Genomic DNA, 26,368 nt, shown 5'->3' with positions numbered 1-26,368 from the left:
CTGGTGTGTCAGCCGTGTGGAGGTCTGGCCGTGTTCTGCAGTAACCTCCCCACTCATCCTCAGGGTCAGAATGCTAATAGTATTAAACGTGTCCTCAAGCTGCAGTTTCTGTGTAGCAACCATATGTCAGTCAGTGAAACCATTTCCACACACAAGCAGCTGTTTTTATATCAGATCCCGGCTGAGTGTGCGCGAAGGGTTGGTTTCAAATTTGACATGATTTGACGTAAGCGGAAGTTAAAGTAGGATGATCCTGATGTAATGGCATTTGAATGCGAGTTGAGAGCCTACTTTGAGCTGAGGCTTTTTATTTAGGTCATGGCTGTGTAGAGTTAACAGGTTATTATTGGGTACAGCTGACTAACAAACTGACTCTTTTTCTCTCCTCCAGCTTCAATGGAAAGTTGAAGTCAGTTGATCAGAAAATTGATTAAGTTCTTTGACTTTAGTGATTTTTTTTTTTTTTTTTTAATTCTCCTTCCTCTTGAATAAACCATCTAAACATCCTCTGGGATAACTAGAAAATAATTAATAGGCATTTGAAAGTTTGCAACTGTCTGGATTTTGGAAAGTTAGTGAGACTTCCTGCTTATCGCAAATGCTTTGACAAGTGATGGTGACGTTGATACTAAAAGCTGGGTGGGTAGAAGCTTTGCTTCCTGTGGGGAAGGCTGTCTTCTAATTCTGTTAGTACTTGCTTACGGATAGCTAAAGATTTGGTGACCATTAATCGCCTTTGTACCTCATCAAAATAGGTTTCACCTCAGAGGCGACTATGGCATGACTTACCTGTTAGCAGTAATCCTGTTGGCATGAGGGAGGCTGGGTTTACATAACAAAGATCAGTATAAGGTGGTGTCCCTCTCTTTGCATCTTTGTAACATGTGTCATACTTAATGTTTAAACCTTAACTTGTGTCATAACACAATTTAAGAACATGGACGGAAAAAAATTCTGGTCAAACAGATAAGACACTGCAAGCTCCTTTGTGTTTAAAGTTTTCCTTATCTTTTAATTATTTATTTATATTTTCAGAAAATTGGTACCGGTAATGAGTCATTATGGTAAAAAAAAAAACATCCTGCAGGTACAGCATGGCTGTCTGTGTTATTGGCAGAGATATGATGCAGTAAAACAAGACCCAGAAATGTTGTTACATGAAAGCGCTTGAGTAACTTTTTACTCCTAAATGATTCAGGACCTGATTTCTGGATATGCTTGCTTTCAAAGTGTTACAGGAAGATTGCAACGTCTTGTGAATTGCGTAAAATGTCTGTTTTTATTACAGCTCATGTCTAGATGGTGGTTGAAAAAGTCTGTATTTAGTGATGACAAATTGAAGCCACACACCAACCAGAGACATGATTCTGCTCTGAGGTCAAAGTTGGAACAACACACTGATGCACAGCCCACACATTTATCTAGAGATACACAATACGTGTATTTCACAGCAGCCATGGTATGAAAGGTGAACTCAGGTGTTACTAATGACATTAATTAGGCTCTGTTCAGCTTGGGCACAGAGCCTTCGTTGATATGATTAGTAACACCTGTGTTTAGGGCAGGTGACAGCATTGAGTCCTCGTTGTTGCTATCATCATTCTTAAATTGAGCCTGTTGAGGTTGTAACTCTTGGCTTTTCCAAAGTTTGGTTAAATGTCAGTTGAAATCTTCCAATGTACCAGATAAAAGATTCTGAGATCTTTATGAGGACTCAGGAAAAGACACAAAGCAGGCTGTGTGCAGTAGCTGCCCCTAACTTACTTCTAGCTTGTAGTCAGCTGTCTGACCAGGCAAGAAGAAGGGCCATCAATTTGTGAATGAGGTGGGACAAAAGGGCAAAGGATTATTAAGACTCTTGGTGAAGTGTGCTGAAAGTTTCTTAAATTTATCTATCACAGCCCTTTAAAGCGAACTGTATTTTATGATTTTGCCTGTTAGAACAATAACAGCTAACCTCAGCCAGCTAGCAATGATTAACTAGCATGTATCCCAGGCCAAACAATCCTCCACCACAAAATGGACTGGTACTCAGCAGTCAAGTCATTACTCACATCTTGCTCGTAGCAGGTTGGACCCCCCTTTTTCCTTTCAGAAATGCCTCCGTTCTTCATATGATAGATTCAGCTAGGTGCTAACCACAGTTTCCTGTTCTCAGCTCTTAGGCGTGGCACCCAGTGTGGTCTTCTGCTGCTGTGTCCTATCTGCTGCAAAGGTTCAAGTGTTACATTCAGAGATGCTCTTCTGCAGACCCTGGTTGTAATGAATGGTTATTTATGTTACTGTGGACTTATTGTCAGCTGAAGGTAGTCCGATCATTCTGCCATCTCACCTCTGGCATCATAAAGGCATTTTCCTGCTAGAAACTGCTGCAGGATTTATATTTACATTTCAATATAAATCCAGCCATTCTACTGTAAACCCAGTAGATCAGCAGTTTCTGAAGTACCGAGACCTGTCCGTTTGGTACCAATAACTATGCAGCATTCAGAGCCACTTAACTCATCTTTCTTCCACATTCTAATGTGTGGTTTTAAGTATGGCAGGTTAGAGCAGGGCGATATGGCCAAAAATATTTATCACGATATATATTTGAAAATTTGCGATAACGATATAACTGACGATATAATTTCTGCGAGACAAAATTCAACTCCACAACTTTACTAGCGCAAAAAAAACCCATCAATTTATTTTCACTTAAACAAGCAGCTGTTTTTTATGTGCATTAAAGCTATATAAACATTTAACAGTGCAAATGCAAATCCCTTGCTGAAAGTTTAACCAAAAGGCATTTCCAGTAGAAATGGGCTGACATATCCTGAGCATATGTATAATATCTACTGAAGTTAAAAAGAGCAGCTTTGCAACAACGTCATTGCTTTTTAGTTTCCTGTCTTCATTTATGTTGGAAGTGATAGCAGAGCTGTACGTTTGAATTTTTTCAGAAATCTCTCAGTCAGAACATGCTTTATCATGCTTAGGTAACTAGTGAAACTAGCGAGCTAACTTCCTGCTAACTTCTACAAAAAAATGTGCTTTGTTGTGTATCTGACAGACAAACACCAAACCAGTGAAGTTGCACCATTTTTAAAAACCAATTCTGGTTCATCCGTTTCACTCAACAATCCTCTTTCCCCCTTCTCATTCTCCGTTGCCGCCGTGCTTTTTCGGCCATGTGCGTATGAAAACAAAGGCACTGCGCATGCGCATTTCACCCATATTCTATCGCGATATTTCATTTTCTTATCGTTGCCTAACATTGTACCGGTATTACCGTAAACGGTATAATATGGCCCAGCCCTATGGCAGGTCAAGTCTACATATCTAAATGCACTGAAGATCTGTCATGTAATTGGCTGATTAGATAATTGCATTAAGTCAGTTGTACCTAATAAAGTGTCCAATGAGTGTATATATCTACTAAAGCCACATGCAGCCATTCAAACAGCACTTTGCTCTATGCCTTTAAGTGCTTTCTAACTATCTCACACACTCGAACTCAGACGGATGCATCGGAAGCAATTTGAGATTCACTATCTTTTCCGAGGTTGCTTGGGATCAAACCACTAACCCACTGATTAGTAGACTATTCGATCTACCTCCACTGCTTCTTGGTTAGATGATTTTAAAATGGAATTCATATACGGGAACTTTGTACCACACAACTATACAACTGTTATCTCATTAATAGTTTACTTCAGCCCTGGACTGTCACAACACTTAGCACTCTGTGTACACCAAGTCACTTTATTACACTGTCCACTGCTCTCTGTTATACTCAACCACTTTAATTCCATCTGACATTAGCTCTGCTTGTTTTTCATGCAGCCATTTTTATTGTGTTATCTTGCTTTATTGAATCTATTAAGGCATTTTTTGTCTTCGTAGAGCCTCTTTGTTCTACATATTCAATTTCTTACATAGTGTTTTGTTGTGTTTCTTTTATTATTATTTTTTTACTTATTTATCATTGTACTTTATTTAGAATTTTATTGACTGAACTCTTTTATTTTACTTTTAGAAGGTCAGTAAGTAGAAAAAATATTTGGTGTAATTTCTATCTTATTGGGCTATTTTATTTTTTTGCTTTTTTTAAAAAAAAATTCTAGTTTATTTTTTATTTTTTTGCTCATTTCCCCTTTTGCTTTTTGTTATTTTTACAGTGTTTGGTTTCAGTTTAGTTGTAGTCTTAATCTTTCAAATATGAATGGTATTTTTCAGGGGCAAATGAGGACAAATTACAAAATTCAAAATGGGTATTACAATGCTTTTAGTTGACTCTGTCACATAGATGTCCCAGTCTACGCATGCATCAGTGCATACTTAGGCTAGTTGTGTTCACACTTAAACTAAAACTAGGGGTCATTTTCACTTTAGGTTAAAACAGCTACAGTTGGTCAGCAAACGTTCTACTGGTGACAGCTGAAAACTAAAGTTAAATTAGATAATGCTGCACAAACTAAGCCCTTAGATGCATTTCATGAAGACTTGCTCCTAGAAGTACTTCGGTCCATTGCACAGTAGGAAATTTCTTTTCAAAACTGTTAAAAAAATTCAGTTTTGACAAGTTTTGTGCTGTAGCTGAAGCACAGGACTTTTCTTGGGTGTAGTGTGTGACTTTTCTTAGTTAAAATGTCGTATTTGTCTGAATCTCTGTCAGAGTGACTGATGCCATCTCAGTTCTGTGGAGCAAATTGTCCATGCTCCTCTGACACGTCTGGCCTATTTGAGCATTTCTCAATGTTCTTTAATCTTAAAAATGTCTTTACCCTCCTACCCAGAGGATTTGATGACCTGATAGAGCAGAAGAGGAGGAGAGATTTTGGTGTGAAAGCTCTTTAATCTTCTAGCGTGTAAATGTTGCAGTCACTTTGATGTGACCTTGGAATCTTGTGCCTTTTCCTTTCCCCTTCTCGACCAAACCTTGGGGTTGAACGCGTATTTAGGTTTCAGATGTGACGAGTTGGGATGCTGGTTTTATCTTTACTGGTCATTCAGCTCATTCAGGTTCAGTCTGGTCTCTTGTGAAAGTGTCACAAGCTGTTGTTTGGCTTCCCACACTACATTGTCCCTCTGCTGTTATTTAGCTCATGAGATTACTGAGCCTACTTGAGCAGGATTAATGGAGGAGTCGAATGAACTCTTTGTACAGTGAGAGGAGGAAATGAACCAAGGGTGGTGCACTTGTCATGGATCTGACATTTCGATTACTCTGTGTGTGTGTTTAACCTCACAGTGTGCTGGTTTATAATTTCAATACCCAGATTAAACTGAATTTTGCAGCTAAGGGCTTTTATAGGGTCTTTGGGCTATGTGAACGCATGCATTATATCTATTTCTCTGGGTTTCATCTGGCATTAACCTGAGTGATTGTTATGAAGAGCCTGTCACTACCTTCATCATTTGTGTTATGGTTTAATCTGTGCATGGTGTTTTAAATACATCATTATAAACATCTGTAAGACAGACGCACTAATGCATTGTTGTTTGAGCGGAAACACTATCAAAGTTAGTTTAGCACAAGAGTTGCATATGAAATGGAGATTCTGATCTACAGTTTGAATGATGCCTCTTGTTTTTGCGGGAGTATTTTTATATTCATTTATTTAATTAATATGGACGTGGCTTTTCTGGCTTTTTCCATTGGTCTCTAAGTCAATTACAGGGAGACAAAAACACTAGACCCAAGCTTTGTTATTAAATTACATCAAACATGCTCCCCAGAGAGTATAATTCACAGGGTACTAAAAGGCTTGAGTGAAGTACAACATGAACAAATTAGTTTGTTTTGTACTTATCTTGTAACGGGACAGCTAGAAGGGAAAAGAGAGATTACGCTGCGGTTGTGTATTGTCCTTCATGCAGGTTTAATGTGCTTAACTTGGGTTTTAGTTTTTACTCCTGCTGAATCATATTATGGAAAAAATATAATAATTTATAGTCAGTGTAGCTACACTTGTTTGTTTTTGTTTTACCAAAGAGTCAGGGTCTCAATTCAGATGTAAAAGTAACCAAGTTGTTCTCTTAATGCATCATTTTGTCCATTTAGTCTGCTACTTTTTGTGCACAGAAGAACTGAAGAAAACGGATGGATTTTTCTGGATTTGGGGGGGTTGAGGAGGCGAGAAGAGACTCTTTGATTCGGAAAAAGTCCTCTGACCATTGATCTCTGGTGACCAAAGACAAAAAGAGTGGATTAGGAATTTAGGTTCCTATTCTTTCCACACATCCAATAATTCAGTAATGTTTATTATTATTATTATTATTATTATTATTATCATCACACAATAAAATCTGACTGGACTGACTAGACTACTGAAAACACACAAACCAGAGTAATGGAAGCAAAACTGGAAAAAATGTAACTTGTGAGAGATGAACGCATGCAAGGATGCATCAAAACATCAGAGCCATGCACAAACTCATGAGATGAACCTTTTTTGGATCGTTTTGTTGCAATTCACCCAGTGCTCAATGCAGTGAATACTGTGATACTCCATAGTCTGACACAGTTTGTGAGTTTAACTTTCTTTTTGAGCCATGTTACACACCGTGACATTTAAAATGGTTGCATTGTCATCGTTTGTGGTGCAGCTCTGAAGAATCTTTAGATAAGAGCATAAAAGCGGTACACACAACAGATATTTGCTGACTTAGTGGTGACGCTCATTATGGCGAGAAACGGCTAGATTTTGTAGATATACAGACGACTGTGTATCTAATAGCAGCTCCAATGTGGGAACAGTTAGTCGCCATGTCAAGAAATAACCTGGCACACAAAGCACTACAAATTTTGTTGGTAACTGTAATTTAGCTTTTTTTGTAATGCTATTATGCAGGCCAACTCATGACATGCCTGCCTCTGTTGTTATTGACCCATAACATATAAAAAATGTAAAACCCTATCATTTCAAGTGGGGATTATCTCTGACTTTCAAATTGCACTGCCCTTGTTTCTCCTCCAGAAGCAGCATATTGATAAGGGGCCACACTAGATTACTAACCTTTTTTTTTTTTTCCATGTGAGCCATGTGGCTTAAATGTTATCATCAAGATACAGCGTTTCTGAGAGCAACCAGGGGTAGGCAGAGACATTTATCCTCTCAGTGGTTGCTGATTCGTGGACTACTGAGCTATCATCTCCTGGAAGGTGATTTCACTAACTGAATTTCCTCTCTGGGGTTTCCTGTGGTGAAAGCAATTGTGATGTTGCTATGTGAAAGCAACACTTAGTTTCTAAGGAAACGCGAAAGAAATAGTGCATAGGCCTCATTTGCAACACCACAGGCAAATTTTGTAGTCACGTAGTGGTGGCTGCAGTCCGCTTCTTTTTTTTTTTTTTTTTTTTTTTAAGTGCTTTAAGCAAAACTCTTTGTTAGGTATATAGTAAACACTTCCTAATGAAATACAACAACTTCCTCTGTGTGTGTGTGTGTGTGTGTGTGTGTGTGTGTGTGTGTGTGTGTGTGTGTGTGTGTGTGTGTGTGTGTGTGTGTGTGTGTGTGTGTGTGAGTTGACAATTTATTAAAAAAAAAAAAAAACAACTTCTCACATTTGGAAGTCTTGCATTCAGACAGCAACGGAAATTTGTCAGCCACTTGCCAAAATCTCAGAAAATAGCAGAAGGAATAGGTGAAAACCTGTCATGATCCAGTGCCTCATGACTACATCTGGGTCTTTGTTCATTTCCGTGCTGGTCTGACTGTCAACCACAAAGATGTTTCACTTGTATTCTTCAGAACAACAGCCAAATGTTCCCATCACGACTTGAAAGGCTCTTTCTGTTTTGTTTCACTCCTTGTCTAGCTTAAATGAGCCTGTTTATATCGCATTAAAATGGAGAAGAGGGTATAGGTAGTAAACGCCACCTAGCAAATCTGTGAGCCATTTCCTTTATGCGAAGAATAAACTGTGATGTGAATGAGGCTCATGTGTTGACTCCCTTCCTATGTGGGTGGTCAAGGCAGGAAGCAGGCCTGATGCATTTGCTCTCAGCACAAGCAAAGACATACACAGCTTAGTCACAGTTTCCATGTTTTTTTGTTGTTTTTTTTGTTTTGTTTTGTTTTTGTTAAGTGGCTGCTTTTGGCATGCAAACAACATCGTCCTGGTAGCAGAAATATTTTTAATGCCCCAAGAGAAGGAAGCAGAATTAGCAGGGATGTTTTCATTTCATTTTGATGGTAATTCGAAACTGCATTTCTTGTGCGCAGCAGTAGTTAAACTTAAACTCTGATCTGGTTTGTCGCAGTACAGCTCTCCACACTCAGGTCTAATAATACCGCAGATCACAGGACAGACTGTCGGGGGGATATTTGTCTCCTAAATTGAGCTTTGAAGTCTTCATTATCTCCCTGCAGTCTGAGTCATAGTGCCAGACTTCCACCCCGCTGACAATGCTCTAATGAGGATTTTTAGATCAAGCTTCAAGCTGCCCACTATAAGACTGGGACAGAACCACTGTTTTCCATTGTCAGGTGTGTATGTTATGCTGTGAGTTTGATAGGGCTGAGCCATGTGAGCATAACGAACACAGTCGCTGTGTGCTGCCACCAATAGCATTGTGGTTTTTAACTGACTTGATCTTTCATGACAGCTGAATTGCTTCTGTGTTTGCCGTCATGCTCCACAGTGTACCTACTGGATAGGACCGCTGAAAACGAAGAGAATACTGTGGAAGATTTGCTGTCGTTCTATTTTGATACGTTTTGAAATTGAATATCTTCGAGTAGCTGCCCAGAAAAGTAGGACAATTGAAGGTTTCACTTTTAGGCTCTTAGAACTTGAGCCTTTTGTACTATATTCAGACCTTTTATGAGCTAAATATTAAACCAGTTTCCATCCATCTGTTTTCTTAACTGCTTCTCCAAGTAGGCTGGAGTTCATCCCAGCTATCATAGGGTGAGTGGTGGGGCCACTACTCATTTGATAAACAAACAAGTAGAGTACAGGGAATCAAGTGCCCTCGTTAGGTGTTGTTTGTACTGTATTCTGATTTTCCTAAATCTTGCTCCTCTGTAAGAACACCCTCCATCTTACAAAGACTAAAACTAACTGTGTAGCTACTTAAAAATAAGTTAAATCTAAAGATTTTTAATGAATACAAACTCAGATGAGCAAATTAAATTAATTAAAACTGCTTGATGCTTTCTCATGCTATATGTCTGTTTACCATAAATGTTTAACACTACCCAGAACATATTAACAAGACTTTGAGGAAAAACAATAAAGCATTTAGGTTACTTTAGATATTTTTTCCCAGTATAAAAATATATCCTAGAGTACTGGATGTGTAGAAATCAAACATTAAACTTTATCAATGTTTCTTTGCAGGAATCCTCTTCTCTACACTGGTGTTCGGACCTGCCTGCGGCTTCATCCTTGGATCGCTGTGCACTAAATTCTATGTGGACGCCATCTTCATTGACACCAGTGAGTTGAATGTGTCCCTACTCTGTGATCCTCTCGTGTGTTCTTTTTTTGGCATGTGCAGTTTATTGACCGACACCATGCCTCCCCGCAGGTAAACTGAACATCACTCCAGAAGACCCGCGGTGGATCGGGGCCTGGTGGGCAGGCTTCCTCCTGTGTGGTGCCTTACTCTTCTGCTCTGCTGTCTTGATGTTTGGCTTCCCTCAGTCGCTGCCAGCAAGGGAGCGGGAGGAGGGAGCAGATAGCGAGCAGGTTATGCTTCCTCCCTCTCTGAGCTCAGACTGTGAGACTCCTAAGCCCAGCAACGGAGTCGTAGTTAACCATGAGCCTGCCAATAGCCCCACCTGCTGTCAGCAACTCAGGGGTGAGCATGCAGCATCCAGTGTGGTACTGCAGTTTTTTTTTTTTGGTTGTTGGTGTTGTTTTTTTAATGCAAGCATGTATGGAACAAAAACACACAACATTTTGTATTTTTATTTGTTGTATTTGCCAAATGCTATGAAGTACTGACAAAACAGAAGTGCTACAGTCCTTTTTAAATAAAACCTGTTAGTGTAAATGGTACTAGATTAGTTATAATATCATCCTTTGTAGTATTATGTGTTGTTAAAGATAACCTATGATATTTTTTTCTTATTTTTTACTGTTATAGTGACAAGTGCTCATGTTAAACATGGTCAGATGGTGAGGTCAACATATACGTATATAATCCCAGTAAACCAAAAGCTCAGTTTCAGACTGTGCTAAATGCTCTGGTTCAGACATCTATCATTAGTATGGTCATCTCAGCTTATGTTCAAACTTGCTGTTTTCAAGGGCCAGCCGATCAGAATAAAGCTGACTCAAAGAAAAGGAGGCTTGTATGAGACAAAGGATAAACTTAGGAGCTGCTTCAAGGCCCACTATATAACACATAAGAATTGAACTGTAAATCTACTCTAGCTACTGGAGTCTAGACTAGGTCCCCACATCGCACCATTGCAAGTTGTACTTGTATATATATTTTAATTAACAACAAGTTTGTAAAATATCTGTCTCATTAAGGGGAAATACATTGAAAGAGTATGCAACTTTTAAAAGTAAAATGAACTACTAGAAGAACTTGAACACTAGTTTTGGATTAGTAGAGTTTTTTCAGCGTTTTGATGGTCACTGTAGTGGCTATATTAATTTCTTAAAGTTCTCTCTTATATTTAATATAACCACACTACGGACGGACAACCGCCTGTTGTTATGCGGTGTCGTTAGCAACAACGACGGTAAAACCATTGCGTGTCTGCTTGTTTATTTTCCACATAAACCTTTCACAATAAAGCTCAAGACCCTGTTGAGACTTTTCAAAATAAACTGAATCACGTGAAAGAGCAGATTATTTACGGATGAGAAGTCAAAAAGAGCCGCCAGGTGCTAAAAAATAAACCTTAAACTCAAACGTTAGAACAGGCTTTTTCCCGCAGCACACCGTGTAATAAATACAAACAAAGCAAACGGCGGCCGTTACAACTTATGTCTAAAAATGTATAGTTTCATGCATCGGTTAAAACACTCAACTGCAGGTACACGACGCCCAGCTGGAAACACTTCATGCAAGCTGCCCGAGATTCACAGAACTTTCAGAAAATGTAAATTTTTGTGATTTATATCGTTATCGGGACGATAGATGTCTTATATCGGGATATGAGATTTTGGTCATATCGCACAGCCCTACCCTCAATGCTTATCTTTCCTCTTTCCTTTTATGTCCAGTGATCCCCACGGTTACCAAGCAACTCCTGTCGAACCCTGTGTTCACCTGTATCGTCCTGGCAGCCTGTATGGAGATCGCCGTCGTAGCCGGCTTTGCAGCCTTTCTGGGGAAATATCTTGAGCAGCAGTTCAACCTCACCACCACCTCTGCAAATCAGTTGTTAGGTTTGTATTCTGTGCAAAAAGTCACACGTATGCACACTTCTTTTTTTTTTTTCTTCTGCAGAGGAGCATAATAAACAGATTTGGGCCTATCTTGTGTTTAAGGTATGACAGCTATTCCATGTGCGTGTCTGGGGATCTTCATGGGTGGTCTGCTGGTGAAGAAGCTGAATCTATCAGCGCTGGGAGCAATCCGAATGGCCATGCTGGTCAACCTGCTGTCCACCGCCTGCTACGTCTCCTTTCTGTTCCTTGGCTGTGATACGGGTCCCGTCGCAGGAGTGACCATCCCGTATGGCAACATGTAAGAAAAAATATTTAATATTATCACTTGTTACATCCTCTGCTTAAAAGCATCAACGAAAAGTGGAAACTGACACCGGAGTTTGTAGAAGACACTGGTTTTAAATTACTTAATAACCACAACTAAAAGGCTAAAAGTGGCATATTCCTCACGCCAACCTCAGCCGTGCCTTGATCCAAGGCGAGTAGGGGCTGCAGACTAATGTAACACAATAAATAAAGCAGTTGAAGTAGCTGTCAGCCAAGATCATGTGAAGAGGTGCAAGTTGAGATTATCTTTTATGTGTGAAAGAGGGACGAGTTAGAGCGCTGTTGCTCAGTGTGGCATTCTGATCTTCAGGCTTCTGGCCTATGTTTACTTCCTGGATAACCCCTTTTTAAAACTACCTGTAGTTACATAAAGTTTGGGAAGCCATCCTTTTTGATATCCAATTCAGTAAGCAGAGACTATTTGAAAGAATTGAACTCAATGTGTTGAAGCGCAAAGTTTGGGTAATAAACTATTTGATGATTAGACTCAGATGAAGCTACATAGCAGAGCACTCCCACCAGTGGTGGGAAATAGGACAGGACCACCCTGGAGTCTAGACGCTGCTGGTGGTGATGGAGATAAAGCAGATGGACTCGGACGAGGGTATCTGAGCGAACAAAATGAAATGGAGATGTAGTGGAGGCGGGCCACAGTGAGCACCAAGATTTAAAGCACAGGGAACAGAGGCTGATTGACTCGCTGAATAAGGAAATAAAGTTACTGGACCAGAGATAATGATGAAAGAAGTGATCTAACAACAGACTAGCAGCCCAACCATGCAGGAATGCAGGGAAACGAGTTAATACTAGGTCTTCCTCGTTGAACTTGCATAGAAGCTTCATTCACACGTCGCCAGAAACTGTGTCCTTAATGTAAGATGAGATGAACTCATCAGTGGAGGAACGGCAGATATCTAATGATATATTTCTGTTGTCCTCACTTCAGCGTGTTTTCATGTCATAGGTTGAGGAGGAACGAAATGCACTGTTAGCATTTCAAACCCAGTTTATCAAACAAGAATACAAGCAGTTAACAAACTCTAGCAGTGAAAAGCGGTGCTGCTGCTAAGGCTGGAGGACTTTTTTGCAGATGAACTGTAGGGACTATAAATGTGTAAATAAAAATTCTTATCACTGCTGGACATTGGGGCAAAGATGGGACAGAAGGCTTTTTATTCAAACAACTTTGTGTCATTTTGTCGAGTCTATAAAAAGATTTTCTGTTTGGAAAGTGGCCTCGAGGGCTGCATGAACTGAATATGAATGTGACAGACTTCACTGAATCAGACACCAATAAAAAGAGGTTTAAAGCAAAGCTATTATGCAGCAGGACACGTTATTCACTTTCATATTGATAAACCTTTCAAGTGAAGCTCTGTTGTTAGAAGGGACTTTGTATTTATTATGTCGTTTGTCATAAATTAGCATGAATCACTGTCTCATGCGCACACTTTTTAACTTAAATTCTTTACTTCAAAGGTAAAAAGACAGTTTGTTTTTATAAAACCTAAAGAAGTACATGAGGATAAACTCGTAATTTTACTCCACAAAGCAAATTATATGATAATATAACAAATATGGTGTTTGGCTTCTTCCTTCTAATAGAAACAAACATCTCAAATCAGAACAGACACATTGCATTCCTCTTCACCTTATGCATGTATCTTGAATCCAAGGATATCAGCCCGTGGATTAATTCGTGATATCAAGATTGCTCCCTTTTCTCATCTCATGTTTTGTAACTATTTGTGACGGCATGAAGTAAAATGCCCCCATTTTGACCTGTATCTGAATAGTACTGTCAAAAAATCAGTGAGTGAGGCAGAGCTACACCTAGGCATACACCCCACAGATCATCTGACGTGGGCACACACAGTATGTGGAATTGTAGGTGGTTATTGCTCTGTTAACCCCCCAGCAGGGCTGGGTCTAACACCTTTTTTTTTCTCTCTGGTAGAAATCTAGCTTTACTGCCAGTGCTCCTTTGTTTTGTTTTTCACAATCCAAAGTCTCCTTTTTCTTTTTGTATTGGATTTGAATTTAGAGGGAATAATCAATGATAGCCTCTCAGAATGATAAGGAGTCCTTTAAAAAAAAAAAATGCCTGTATTCAGATCTAGATAGCCTCCATATGTAATCGCTTCGATCTTGCACCAAGCCTGACAGTTTTCATGCAGATCTACCCTTAACTTCTTAGTAATCCTGCCAGTGGCATCTTCAATTGTACTACCTGCCACAGAACAAAGACCTTATTTATCATCTTAGTAACTCTGTCACTTCTTACTGGGGTGCATCACCATAGTAAGGTTAGAGATCAACCTACTGACCAATCACAGTGTCACCACAGCTGGGAAAAGCCTCTGACTTCTGCACAGATAGTAGAAGGGTTTTACTTTTTAATGTCTAATTTCTGATGCAATACACAGATGACCATTAAGAATTATAAATTCTTAGATGCAAGTTTATTCCTTCATTTTTTCTTCCCTATTACATTAAATTTGCACATAGTCTAAACCTAAATTTGAATTCTGTTTTTAATGTGTTCCTTACTTGCTCTCAGATTCTCCTGTGTCCTAATACACAGGATACAGCTGTGATATTGATGATTCTGTTTACTGTCAGTGCAGTCAGCGTTTTGCTGGTTTTCTTTCCTGGCTTCAAATAAGCTAAATTTTATTATTATAGCAGCTCTTTTCCAGTCTTATTGACCAAAGCACTTAAAGTGCCCCTGCATTCATTCAGGCCTTTTAATACTAAACTGCTGTGCAACGCTTCTCCTCACACACCGCTGCTTAGTCAGCAGCAGAAATGACGCTTTCAGTCTGTATTGTGTGTTTAACCTCTTTATATTTTCCCCATACTTTCCTCATAATTTTATCTTCCTTGGCAAAGTCACCTGCTCTGCTGCCAGTATACTTATCTAAACTTTTAATTTTGATTGTTGCGCCAACATCAAACCTTTCAGGTGAATGTGCGATTGAGAAACCCTGGGTAACCTTGGTGAGTTGGTTAGCAGCTTCTTGTGGCTGCTTATCGTGATTTTTGATGTTTGGGTAAATGAATTCAGAAATGAACAGATATCAGAAGTATGCTGAACTCGCTTCATAGTGCAAAGCCCAGGTAAAAAAAAAATCTTCTGCCAGCTTTCACTGCTCCTCTGTTTTCAATGCTTTAATCTTGTTATGGCCTGGCCTGTATTTATATAGTGCTTTTCTAGTCCCTAAAGACCCCAAAGCGCTTTACATATCCAGTCATCCACCCAGTCACGCACACATTCACACACTGGTGATGGCAAGCTACATTGTAGCCACAGCCACCCTGGGGCGCACTGACAGAGGCGAGGCTGCCACAGCTGTTATTGTACCACAGCTAAACCTGCAACAGCAGCAAATATTTGTATAATCAGTCAATCATCATATTTTAGTTAAAAATTGTTACTTTTGGTTGCTGTGTCTCATTTAAGTATTTAAGCCTGTTTAAGTCAGGTAATCAATACATTACATTTAGCCCTAGTGAAGCTAATTATTAGTTACAAATGATGATGATGTTTATTGAACGGATGTTAATGTAAGTGTGCGATATAAACAGGGGGCAGGAAGTAGATTAAGAGGAGGATAATTGATCTGTCACACAGGGGCTGTTTTTGAGGAGGGGGAGATTTTACACTCATGCACACACATATGCAGAAATCCAGCTGTGTTTTGCACACAGATGTGTCGAGGTTCCTCAAGAACAGCGTACCTGTTTGGATCACTTTGAGACCGATAGCACTGTATTCTGCGGGGGTTTTGGCATTGAGCTCTTTCTCTATCTTTTTATCATTGTGCTAGTAAAAGATATTCATGTGTTCAGATGAATATTAAACACCTCCTTTTATTTGCAGCGCACTTTGAGACCTCTGAGTCCAAGGTTGCTTCTTTTTCAGTTAAAATAAAAGCATTCAGGCTCAGTCTTCAGCCTCGGTGTTGCTTTTATCTCTTTAATAAAGTGTGAACTCAGTGATTTAGTCTGTGTGCTCATCCTGTAGAAATACTGAATGTTTGAGCCGCTTTTGAAATTGGTGGCCTAAAACCAACTTGTTCCAGAGCGGGTTAGGAGAGCTGCGTCGTTTCCATGGAGATGTTAAAAGTGAAACAGTGTCCATAATATCTGATAAAGGGCTCCTTAGTTTTACAGATGTAACTTACAGCTGTTTCTCTCTGTTTAGGACCCTGCAGGCGAGCAGGAAACCAGAAGCTCAGTGCAACAGTCAATGCAGCTGCTTCACCTCCTCCATCAGCCCTGTGTGCGGCTCCAACGGCATCACCTACCTGTCCGCCTGCCTCGCCGGCTGCAGCCGAACTGGGATCCCCGCATCCAACATTTCTCAGGTTTTCATTTTGCTTTTGCCCTCTGATTATGATGAGTACCAGCAATGTTGATGAGGACTGTAGCACAGAAAAGCCACCAGAAACCTTTATAGTGTTCACAGATATGAAGTCCCAGTATTTCACAGCTCTGTCATCAGCATGCACATGCTGGGCAGTCAGGTGGTAACGTGCTTGTTTCAAGATCAGATGCTGACTGCAGATAATGTCTTCTATATTCAAATCACATCAGCTCAGCAGCACAAAATATCACCACTTCACTGCTGCTGAATTTTTTTTTGCTTTTCTTTTTTCAGTTTTTAAGTGCTCCTAAAACAAACACACATTGCTCATTTCTACTGAGGATTTTGATCCAGACGTGAGGAGCAGGTGTAGCATGTGTGTTCCTGCAGGATGAATGGCTTGTTGTTGTACAAACGTCTCTCTCTCTTTCTGTTGACAGAATCTGACCGGCTGCTCCTGTATATCCAACGACAGCGAAAGTGCCACGGCGGTTCCCGGGAAATGCCCAATGCCGGGATGCCAGCAGTCTTTCCTCATTTTCCTGTGCGTGATTTGTGTCTGCAGCCTGGTCGGAGCCATGGCCCAGACTCCCTCTGTCATCATCCTAATCAGGTATCGTTGTGGTTTTATTTTATTTTGTGAAGAGACTCTCAATGCTTTAATTTGAAAAATAAAACTTTTTTTGTTCTGTCTGTTTCTCTTGAAGGACTGTGAGCCCTGAGCTGAAATCATACGCGCTCGGTGTGCTGTTCCTTCTGCTGCGACTCCTCGGTAGGAACCGTTTCCAGATAACACATCACTTTCACATGCAATCGCTCAGTCTCATTTCTCTCACTCGCAGCACAAATCCTGTTGAGGCTGCAAGCGTGTGGCGTTTTACCAATGCCTCCAGTGACGCACTCTGTTAATGACGGCAACCCGTCAATCGCTGATGCGCGGCTGCATCGACTTTACGTGTTTTCAGATGGAAAGCAAGTAAATCAGATCACGAGAGTGTAAAAACAACCTCACGTTCAGGAGGCAAGAGAAGAAATGGAACATAAGAGAGACAAAATGTGATTTTTAAATCATTTCAGTGCGTACGGAGTGATAGTTTGAAGATTTATGATTCTCCTCTTACAGCCAGCAAACCTTAGCTCAGTGCATGTTTCTCTCTTGCAGGATTCATTCCCCCTCCTCTGATTTTTGGTGCTGGGATCGACTCCACTTGCCTTTTCTGGAGTTCGGACTGCGACAAGAAGGGTGCCTGCCTGTTGTACGACAACGCGAAATACAGGCATCTCTACGTGAGCCTGGCCATCGTTCTCAAGGGTGTCGCCTTCCTCCTTTACACCACCACGTGGTATTGCTTGCGGCGGAACTACAGGAAGTACATCAAAAGTCACGAGGGCCACTTGACGCCAACTGAGTTTTACCCGTCCCTCACCGACGGCCCCAAAGTCGTCGACAGGACGAAGTTTATATACAACCTCGAGGACCACGAGTTTTGTGAAAATATGGAGTCTGTTTTATAATTTGTAAAGCAAAAAAAGGACAATATGGACATTTAAATGACTATTTTAGGAATGTAGTTTTTTCTTCTTTGTTAAATTCAAGAGGTTTTGATAAAGGCGATCTATTTTACGGCCCATTGAGGTCCTCGTGGCTCTCGACTGCGCTACACGTCCTCGATAAAATCAAAAGGGTCCACTGTAGTTGTTTACGTCTGAGCGAGGTGTTGTCAGGTGTTGCCAGTGAGTTCCCGTGTTGACTCTGTGGTAGAAGACGAGCGCAGTACCGTCCCACTCAGTCCTAGTCTGTTATTAGTGAGTGGACATGATGCTACTACAAACTATAGTTGCCATATTGTTTTAGGTCCGTCACGATTCCAGTGACAGTTTCCTTTCAGTCAGCACTGTGTGTTTTTGTTCCGTCACTCTTCAAAATGACATTTTTATGGTTAAAAAAAGAAAAGTTTGGTTTGTTTTTCAGTTATTCATATTTATAAAAGTTGCCAAGTGTTTACAAACTACTAGTTGATGCGTTTTAATTTCACTGCAGGAAATTTTCCTATTGAAAAATTAAAAAAAGAGAGAACAGAAACACCCTCACTGGGTTATTTTAGTGGCCTGTTGGATCTTTTAACTGCTCAGTTTCCTGTTCTCTTGCTGGATCATAGACACTGTTTTTTGATACTTCTTAGACTAGACGTTGAGGTCTTGTCTTATAGGTTGAAATGTGCAATGTTTCTTCATGATAGCATTTCCATGTTGTTTTTACTTCTTTTCAGCCTAATATGTCTTAATAAGGGATAGTTTGAATAAGAACTTTCTATATGTTTTCTTTTGGCTTTTGCACCCAGTGTCAAAGCGAAGGAAATCAAAAGTAGTATTTTTATGTTGTTCATCCTTCAAGTGGAAGGTTTGTTTTCATTTGGCCCAGAATGTTTTTATTAGATTGTTTTCGAGTATAAATTATATGTAATCTAATTGTCTGGGATGTGTGTGTGTCTGATGTTACAAAAGATCTGGGACAATTCATATCTATGGTGTGTTGCCTGTGTCTTCAAACTAGGCCTGTAATAAGATACAGAGGTTACAGATGTGTTAAAGGAGACTGTGTGTACAAGGTTAAATAAAGTTAAAGGGCACTGAATTCATATCCAGGTGTGACTCACTGCACATGTGACCTGTTACTCAGCTGAGCTCTCTGCAGTTACAGTTTGTCCCTTTTCTTACACTTTTTGTATGGCAGCATATTGTTTATTTTACTCTGGAAATAAATTATTTTTCAGAAAATTCATACAATTTTGAGTTCTTTTCTTTTCTTTTGAGTTCTGTTTGTGTGTAAGTGGCTCCATAGTGTAGTCGTTTACACATTCGCCTAACAAGTCAAAGCTTGCCAGTTTGGTCCCAGGAGGAGGCACGAGTCCCTTGGGGTTTGCATCAGGAGGGGCATCAGGTGTGAAAATCTGCCAAATCAAATATGCAGAGCCATCCTGTGGTGGCCCCTTGTGAATAAGGGAGCAGGCAAAATGTGTGTAGAGCTGAGTTGTTCAATGTTTTTATAAACAACCACTGTTTCTGCTGGCTAGCAGGGGGCGACTTAAGGGGCAAAATGTCACAAAGTATGGAGGAGTGTCTACAGCCATCTGTAAAATATGGTGGAGGCTGGGTCATGGTTTGGGGCTGCATTTCAGCCAGTGGTGTTGCGGTCAAAGTTGATAGAATTATATTGGTCATATTTTCATCCACAATGCAATACAACCTGTAAAGTGTTGTGGTCTTAACTCAAAAGAAGTAATGTATTATAGCGATGTGGAGTACTCCAGATTTTGGTATCGATCTGATACAGAGTAAATACAACACCGATGCCTTTAATGATACTTTTAACCTTTAAAGGCAGCTTAGGTCAGAGAGAGCAGTGTGTCGTGATCCATGAGATGAATCAATTTGCTAAACCTGGATACATTTTAATGGCCACTAAATCACTGTTTTTATGCAATAATTAGCTAACATAACGAAATGCATCTTTTAACTTTTCATGTATTTTAAAACTGGATTTTCTGGAGACCTGGAATGCCCACCCTCCAACAGGTCTCGTCAGATGTCTGCCCCTCCCTGCACCAGGTCCTGCCAGAGGTTTCTTCCTGTTAAAAGGGAGTTTTTCCTTTCCACTGTCGCCAAAGTGCTTGCTCATAGGGGGTCGTCTGATTGTTGGGGTTTCTCTGTATTATTGTAGGGGTATTTACCTTACAATATTAAGCGCCCATATGGGTGGCTGTTGTGTAAGTAAAATTAAAATCAATTTAGTTTAATTTAAACATGTCTGTCTCTAAGGCACTTTGGATCAACTTCTGTTGTTCAAATGTGCTATAAGTAAAACTGACATGAGAGTTGATACAAAACGATTCAACATTTGTCATAGTCTGTTTAATGCAATTTTTCATTTCTGAAAAACATAATTTATTTAACATGATTATATTACGTTAAATAATATAATGCATATTTACAGGATAGAGCAAAGTATCTATCCGATAACAATACCAGCATCGGTATCAATGCTATCAATATTTGGATTCATCTGCCCACCTCTGATATATTACACATTACTCATTACTTTTTTTTCAAGTAATGCTGTATTTTACTTAATTACTAAGTGGATGAAGTAATTTGTTACACTACTCGGTACTTAACTTTGTTCAAATGGCCAACAATATAAACTTGAGGCAGTTCCACACACCAACACATAACTTATTCTATTTAGAACACAGATGCAATATTTTAGTATTTATTTATGAACAGAAAATTGACAACTTGAAGCAAAGCTGAAAACGAGCACAGAGAGACTTCAAAGCGATTGCCACAGTCAACTTTAGAAACATGAACAAGTACAAACGGAAGCTACAAGGCTGACTGCTCATCACTGCCTTTGTTGTCTGCTGAAGTTCAGGCTCTGGCTGCTAGCATGCATTCAGCTTTAATGTCACTTTGGGGTTTTGGCTAGCTTTGTGTTAGCATGCTGTCTGTGCAGATACTTGGAAAGAGCTGAAGTTGTGTTATCAGCAGAATGCAATTGATTCTATCCTGGATGTAGTTTCAGCTTTACCATCGTACTCTTGTCCTTTCATAAAATAAACAGTAATGTCCATATCTGGACTGCAGGCTGCTCCACCGCGGTCCTCCTCCCACAAGTAACGACACAATTGCAACGGTAATTTATTAATGAATTTAGTGCAGTAACTGCACCACTGAAAAATATAATGTGACTCAATGCTGTTGGCCACAACTTCATTTTTCAGCATGACAATGATCCCAAACAAAGTGCCAATGCAGTAATAGCATAGCTGGACAGAAAAACATGCAGGAGTCGCAAGAGTTCAGGCTGTGCTGGTCAAACAAAATATTGATTTTCAAACTTTTTAGAATTGTACAAACTCTGTTTTTGCCCTGTATACTGTATTTCTATTCATGTTTGCACATATTTCAATAAATTGCTGCACTTATTTACCACACCGGCTCAGATGTCACCTGGCTTAATGAGGTCTGGAAGTAGGCTACTGGAACAAGATATGCAAGGACCGAGAACATGGAATTGTTGGAGTGTGTGTGTGTGTGTGTAATCACGGTTCTATTTTTCAGATAGGCTTTTTAAAGATTCTAATATAAGTGTTGAGGCACTGTTAAAATAAAAGCTCCAGCTCAGCTACCAGTTTGTATTCACGGCTCAGCACATATTCCCAATATTGTACCAAGTCCTCGCCCAGCGAGATGCTTTATATAGACACGAGAAATTAATGGTACCACATGAGGACAGAGACTTTCCATATTTTGATTTGCACAGTGGATTGGAGGCTTAGTTTAGCCGTTAGACTTTAGCTCTCACAGTTTGAGTACCACAGAACCACTGAGAGTTTGTAAAATATGCTTCTAGATATTATGTAAATCAATACATGTTTCTGCAAAAATAATTTTAACAAGTGCTACTTAATATTTTTACTGTATAAAAACAATAAATAAATCAAAGAACAATTTTACCTTTTGAAGTCAAATAAGCATGAATGTTACATGAGGATGTATATAAGGCTCTCTAACAGCAAATGCTGCTGAGGGAAGGACAAAGTGTGCAATGAGAATTTTCTTTTTCTTTTGTATAATAAAGGCTTTCAAAAGCAGCACAATTCAAAGTTCTTCACTTCATCACATTAATAGACGTGAGAGTTCAATCAGACCTCACGTTTTCTAAGACTTTCATTCCTGATATATGACCAGTGTTGGGTAAGTTACTTTAAAATAGTAACTTAGTTACATTACTAGTTACTTCTCTCAAAAGTAACTCAGTTACTTCAAGTTACTCGTTACTTTCAAAGTAACTAGTTACTAGGGAAAGTAACTTTGGTTTTACTCAGAATTCTCTTGTTAATGTGTTGCTTCCATAACTTTGCCAGTCTTCTAGCTTGCTTACTTGCCACAAGTGCACTGTGCCACCTACCAATAGAAAGAAAAAGATAATGTGCATATTTCCACGAGAGAAATCCCACGCCTGGACCGTCATTGACTGCTGCCATGATTCTAGCCTACGTCACAGTGTCATCTGCGCCTTTTACATCCAACACAAAAACTGCAGTCGTGGTGCTTTCAATTGTACTCAGAACTCGGAAATTCTGCCTTCCGAATAGGAAGATGTAGGCAACACCAGACTGCAGATGAGTTGCATACAGGGCTGGACTGGGACAAAAAAATCATCCCGGGCATTTTGACTAGAGACTGGCCCACCATTATAGGAAAAATCATAAAGCCTTTGGATGAAAACAAACACTGTTGTGACAATGATGTACACTGTTCTGATGGTATATATGCATCAATCTATCAATCGTTTGTTGTAAGATTCAGATAATTATTTTTTAAAAGCTAGACATTTTAAATGAGAATAAGAAAGAAAAGTATTTCTTTGTGCCCCCCTTTCCCTGTTAATGCCCTACCTGCCCCCCTGGCAACACTTTGCTAGACCCGCCCCTGCACAGTTACCAGCTGTCAGCTACCTAAAAAAGGATCCTGGTGTTATTTGTCTCTCAGAAACAGTTCATAACTTCCCTTCAACTCATTCATGTCACCTAAAAGGTAAACCTGTTTCTCCATCACCTGTTCAGCTCTGATGATCCAGTAAGGACATCTCCTGGTTTCATCTTCATGTTTCCCTCTCACCACATATCCAAACCATATCATGACCAGCAGCTTTTTTGCAGCTGTGGCTCCAGCAAACATCAGCTGATACTAGAAATTAATATTAAATAAATTCTAACAACAGCTGATCAAGCTTAAACGTGCTGCTGTTGTTTAGCGCGACATCCGCTGGTTTCCTCTTTCTGCGCAAAGTGGGCGATAAACACACAAGAGAGAAAAGACGATCAGCTGATCACTGATCAGTTTTCATGATTGAAGTAGAAACGGGAGAGGGAGGGGGGAGAATGAGAGAAGAGGCAGCTGTGCAGCAAAGACAGAATAACTCCAGCTTTGTGCCTTTTTCATTGTAGCTGAATTACGGGACAAACTGTTCCTTTTCACCTCAATAAGAAACGCGTAATATTTTCTCTGAATACCAGACAGGACGGTTGGCAACTCTAATAACTTATGAACAAAATAAAGTTCAACATCATTAACTTCATAGCACCCACCCAGCTGTATAGAAACTCCGTCATGCTAGCTAGCACGCAGTACGGAAAAAGTCAGAATAACGAAAATAAACTCCACCTAAACTTGGTTTATATCTGACCCAGATAGACTGCAGGTCATAACTTCTTACCTGAAGTTCAGTTCACACTTGGACCGGCGGCCGCCTCGGGTCTCTTTTCCTTCTGCGTCCCTTTTCCTTCAACCACCTGCTGGCCTCCACCACTTGCTAATGTTACTGAATCTGTGGAAGCTCCGCGATAGCCACCACACGAAGTAACGAGTAACGACCCTATCTAAATCCCAGTAACGAGTAACGCGTTCCTGATTTTGGCATAATAACTAGTTACCGTGCTCGTTACCACAATAATAACGTAGTTACTGTAACGCGTTACTTAATAACGCGTTAGTCCCAACACTGTATATGACATATGAAAAGTGAAGTAGATTCAGAATCAGAATCAGAATCAGAATGGGTTTATTGCCAGATGTTGAGGTTTACAACATTAGGAAATTGCTGCGGTGCTTCAGTGCAGACAATAAGAATTAAAGTGCTATGTAGAAAGAAAGATATGTGCATGAGATATACATGAGATATATACATGAGAATAAGAATTATGAGTGCTACGTAGAAAGATATATACATGAGTGCAGGTGGTGATCAGTGCCAAACATGAAATGATGCAGTGACACAGCGTAGGGTCATGTGTTAGTGGCGGGGACAATCATGTGGTTATTGTTCATGTGTCCAACAGCAGAGGGGAAGAAACTGTTCTTGTGGCGAGAGGTTCTGGTGCGAATGGACCGGAGCCTCCTGCCTGAGGGGAGCAGGTCAAACAGACTGTGTCCAGGGTGAGAAGGGTCAGCTGAGATCCGGGCTGCACGCCGCAGTGTCCTGGAGGTGTACAGGTCCTGCAGAGATGGGAGTCTGCAGCCAATCACCTTCTCAGCAGAGCGCACAACACGCTGCAGTCTCTGTTTGTCCCTGATAGTGGCTCCAGCGTACCACACGGTGATGGAGGAGGTGAGGATGGACTCGATGATTGCAGTGTAGAACTGCATCATCGTCCGTGTTGGCAGGTTGAATTTCTTCAGCTGCCTCAGGAAGTACATCCTCTGCTGGGCTTTCTTGATGACGGAGGTGATGGTGGGCTCCCACTTCAGGTCCTGGGTGATGGTGGTACCCAGGAAGCGGAATGAGTCCACAGAGGTGATGGGGGTGTCAGTCAGGATGATGGGGGGGAGTGGGGCTGTGTGCTTCCTGAAGTCCACAATAATCTCCACTGTCTTCTGGGCATTCAGCACCAGGTTGTTGTGGCTGCACCAAGACACCAGACGTTCAACCTCCCTCCTGTAGGCAGACTCGTCCCCGTCCGAGATGAGCCCGAGATTCAGTCCCTTATAAACCAACAAAAGAATATAAAAGTCACTTTATTGACACACAGGGAGCTGGTACAAGATGACTGATGTGGTCCTCTCTCCTGGGTTTTTTAAGAAACACTTGAATAATAGCTTTCCTGGATTTCTGGACGTAGCACACGAGTCCTTGTGTTCTTGACATCATGTAACTCTCAAATGTCCAACCTTGAGCTAAAATGACTGAGCAGAGCTATATATATATATTCACTTTCATCGGTACAGCTGTTTAACTCAAATATTAAATCGTCCAATCATCTGACAGTAATCCATGGAATTTCAGCAAGCAGACATGATCAAGTTAACTTTCGGAAGTTCAAACCGAGAGAAGAAAAATTATTTAAGTGACTTTGAATGTGGCATGGTTGTTGTGGCAAGGTTTGCAGAAAATGGTCTGAAAAAGAGAAAATATTCAGTGAGGATCAGTTGTCTGGGTGAAAATGCCTGGTTGATGTCAGGGGAGAGTGGCAAGACTGCTTCGAGCTAATAGGAAGGCAACAGAAAATCAACCAAGCTATGCAGAAAAGCAGCAGATGGGCTACAACAGCATCAGAAGACCACACCGGCTGAAGAACAGAAGAGCATCTCTGATCAATAACCTGTCAATCTCGCTAAAATCAGCCTCGGTGAATCTATGTCACAAATTAAGACATTTCTCGTCCTTGTCATACCGCTGTGCTGATTTCTGTAAATAACTAAGGTAGAAAATACGGTAGTGAAATCCCATATGACAAACGTTGTAGCAACTTTATATTAACCCATATATGAAAACAGCATCCTAATGATTATGCCAGTTATCCTTTCTGGGCAAAAACAAACACACTGGAATTAATTCCTGTTTTCAGCCTTAACAAATATTTAAGGTGCAAGATTTAGTCCTACAGTTTGAGTGTCATTAAAATGTAACCAAATGAGAGATAAGAAGGAAATTTTGAAAAAGTGTCAATAATATACTTTACAGGTATCGACAAAAAAAACCCTAACCCTGTCAGTCAGAAGCTGACCTGTAACAGGTGGGCATTACACTAAAAACAGTGTTGCAGAGCTGAAGCCTGTCTGCTAGTACTGTGGGATACTTATACTTTTGATATAGTTTAGATACCAAGTATCACCAATACCAGTACTAATACCGATACTTTTGACCTATAAAGGCTTATGTGTCATGGTTTGAGATGAACCATCATCAGTTTGCAACTCTGAATACATTTCACTAATTCACAGATTTGTATTTTTCACAATAATTAGTTGTATTAACCTAAATTTCAAAGTGTGCTTTGTTGTATTAACAAAAAACACTAAAAATTTTCACATATTTTAAAACTAATTTTTCTTTTTTAGTAAAATAATAGTAATTTTAAAAAAGGTTCAACACAATACTGAAGTAAGAGGCAACAAAGTATCGATGCTATTGCATTAGTATGTATCCAATATCTATACCAATACCAGCATTCTTATCGATATTATCTTTGGATCGAGCCCACCTCTGCTTTCTTCGGTTCAAAAAAGCCAAACATGATCTTATGGCAGCACGGTGGCATAATTATCTCTGTTGCCTCACACCAAGAAGGTCCTGAGTTTGCGTGTTCTCCACGTGTTTGCGTGGGTTCGGTTAATTGAGGTTAGGTTAATTGGTGATTCTAAATTACCCATAGGTGTGTATGTGACTGTGATGTCTGTGTTAGCCCTGCGTCAGCGTGCCTGGAGCCTCTCGCCCTGTGGTAGCTGGGATAGGCTCCAGTGCGCCACACGACCCTGCCAAGG

General features: G+C 40.2%; 1 protein-coding gene across 1 annotated transcript in view; it reads left to right on the top strand.

Moving 5' to 3' along the window:
* The window catches only part of slco3a1a (solute carrier organic anion transporter family member 3A1a), a 40,128-nt gene extending 21,339 nt beyond the window's left edge, over window positions 1-18,789 (top strand). The window contains exons 5-12 of the mRNA XM_085359210.1: window positions 9,334-9,432; window positions 9,524-9,796; window positions 11,179-11,343; window positions 11,446-11,644; window positions 15,881-16,043; window positions 16,483-16,655; window positions 16,750-16,814; window positions 17,205-18,789. Coding sequence (XP_085215336.1) covers window positions 9,334-9,432; window positions 9,524-9,796; window positions 11,179-11,343; window positions 11,446-11,644; window positions 15,881-16,043; window positions 16,483-16,655; window positions 16,750-16,814; window positions 17,205-17,557 — 1,490 coding nt within the window. The 3' untranslated portion in view covers window positions 17,558-18,789. The remainder of the gene's footprint in view (window positions 1-9,333; window positions 9,433-9,523; window positions 9,797-11,178; window positions 11,344-11,445; window positions 11,645-15,880; window positions 16,044-16,482; window positions 16,656-16,749; window positions 16,815-17,204) is intronic.
* The last annotated feature ends 7,579 nt before the right edge of the window (window positions 18,790-26,368 follow it).

The sequence above is a fragment of the Diplotaxodon limnothrissa genome, linkage group LG7 (assembly GCF_057381915.1).
Source record: "Diplotaxodon limnothrissa isolate DT_005_m linkage group LG7, D_limnothrissa_male_GT1.1, whole genome shotgun sequence".
Taxonomy (NCBI): Eukaryota; Metazoa; Chordata; class Actinopteri; order Cichliformes; family Cichlidae; genus Diplotaxodon; species Diplotaxodon limnothrissa.
Note: the sequence above shows the minus strand (reverse complement) of the source record. Positions and strands in the feature narration are given on the sequence as shown.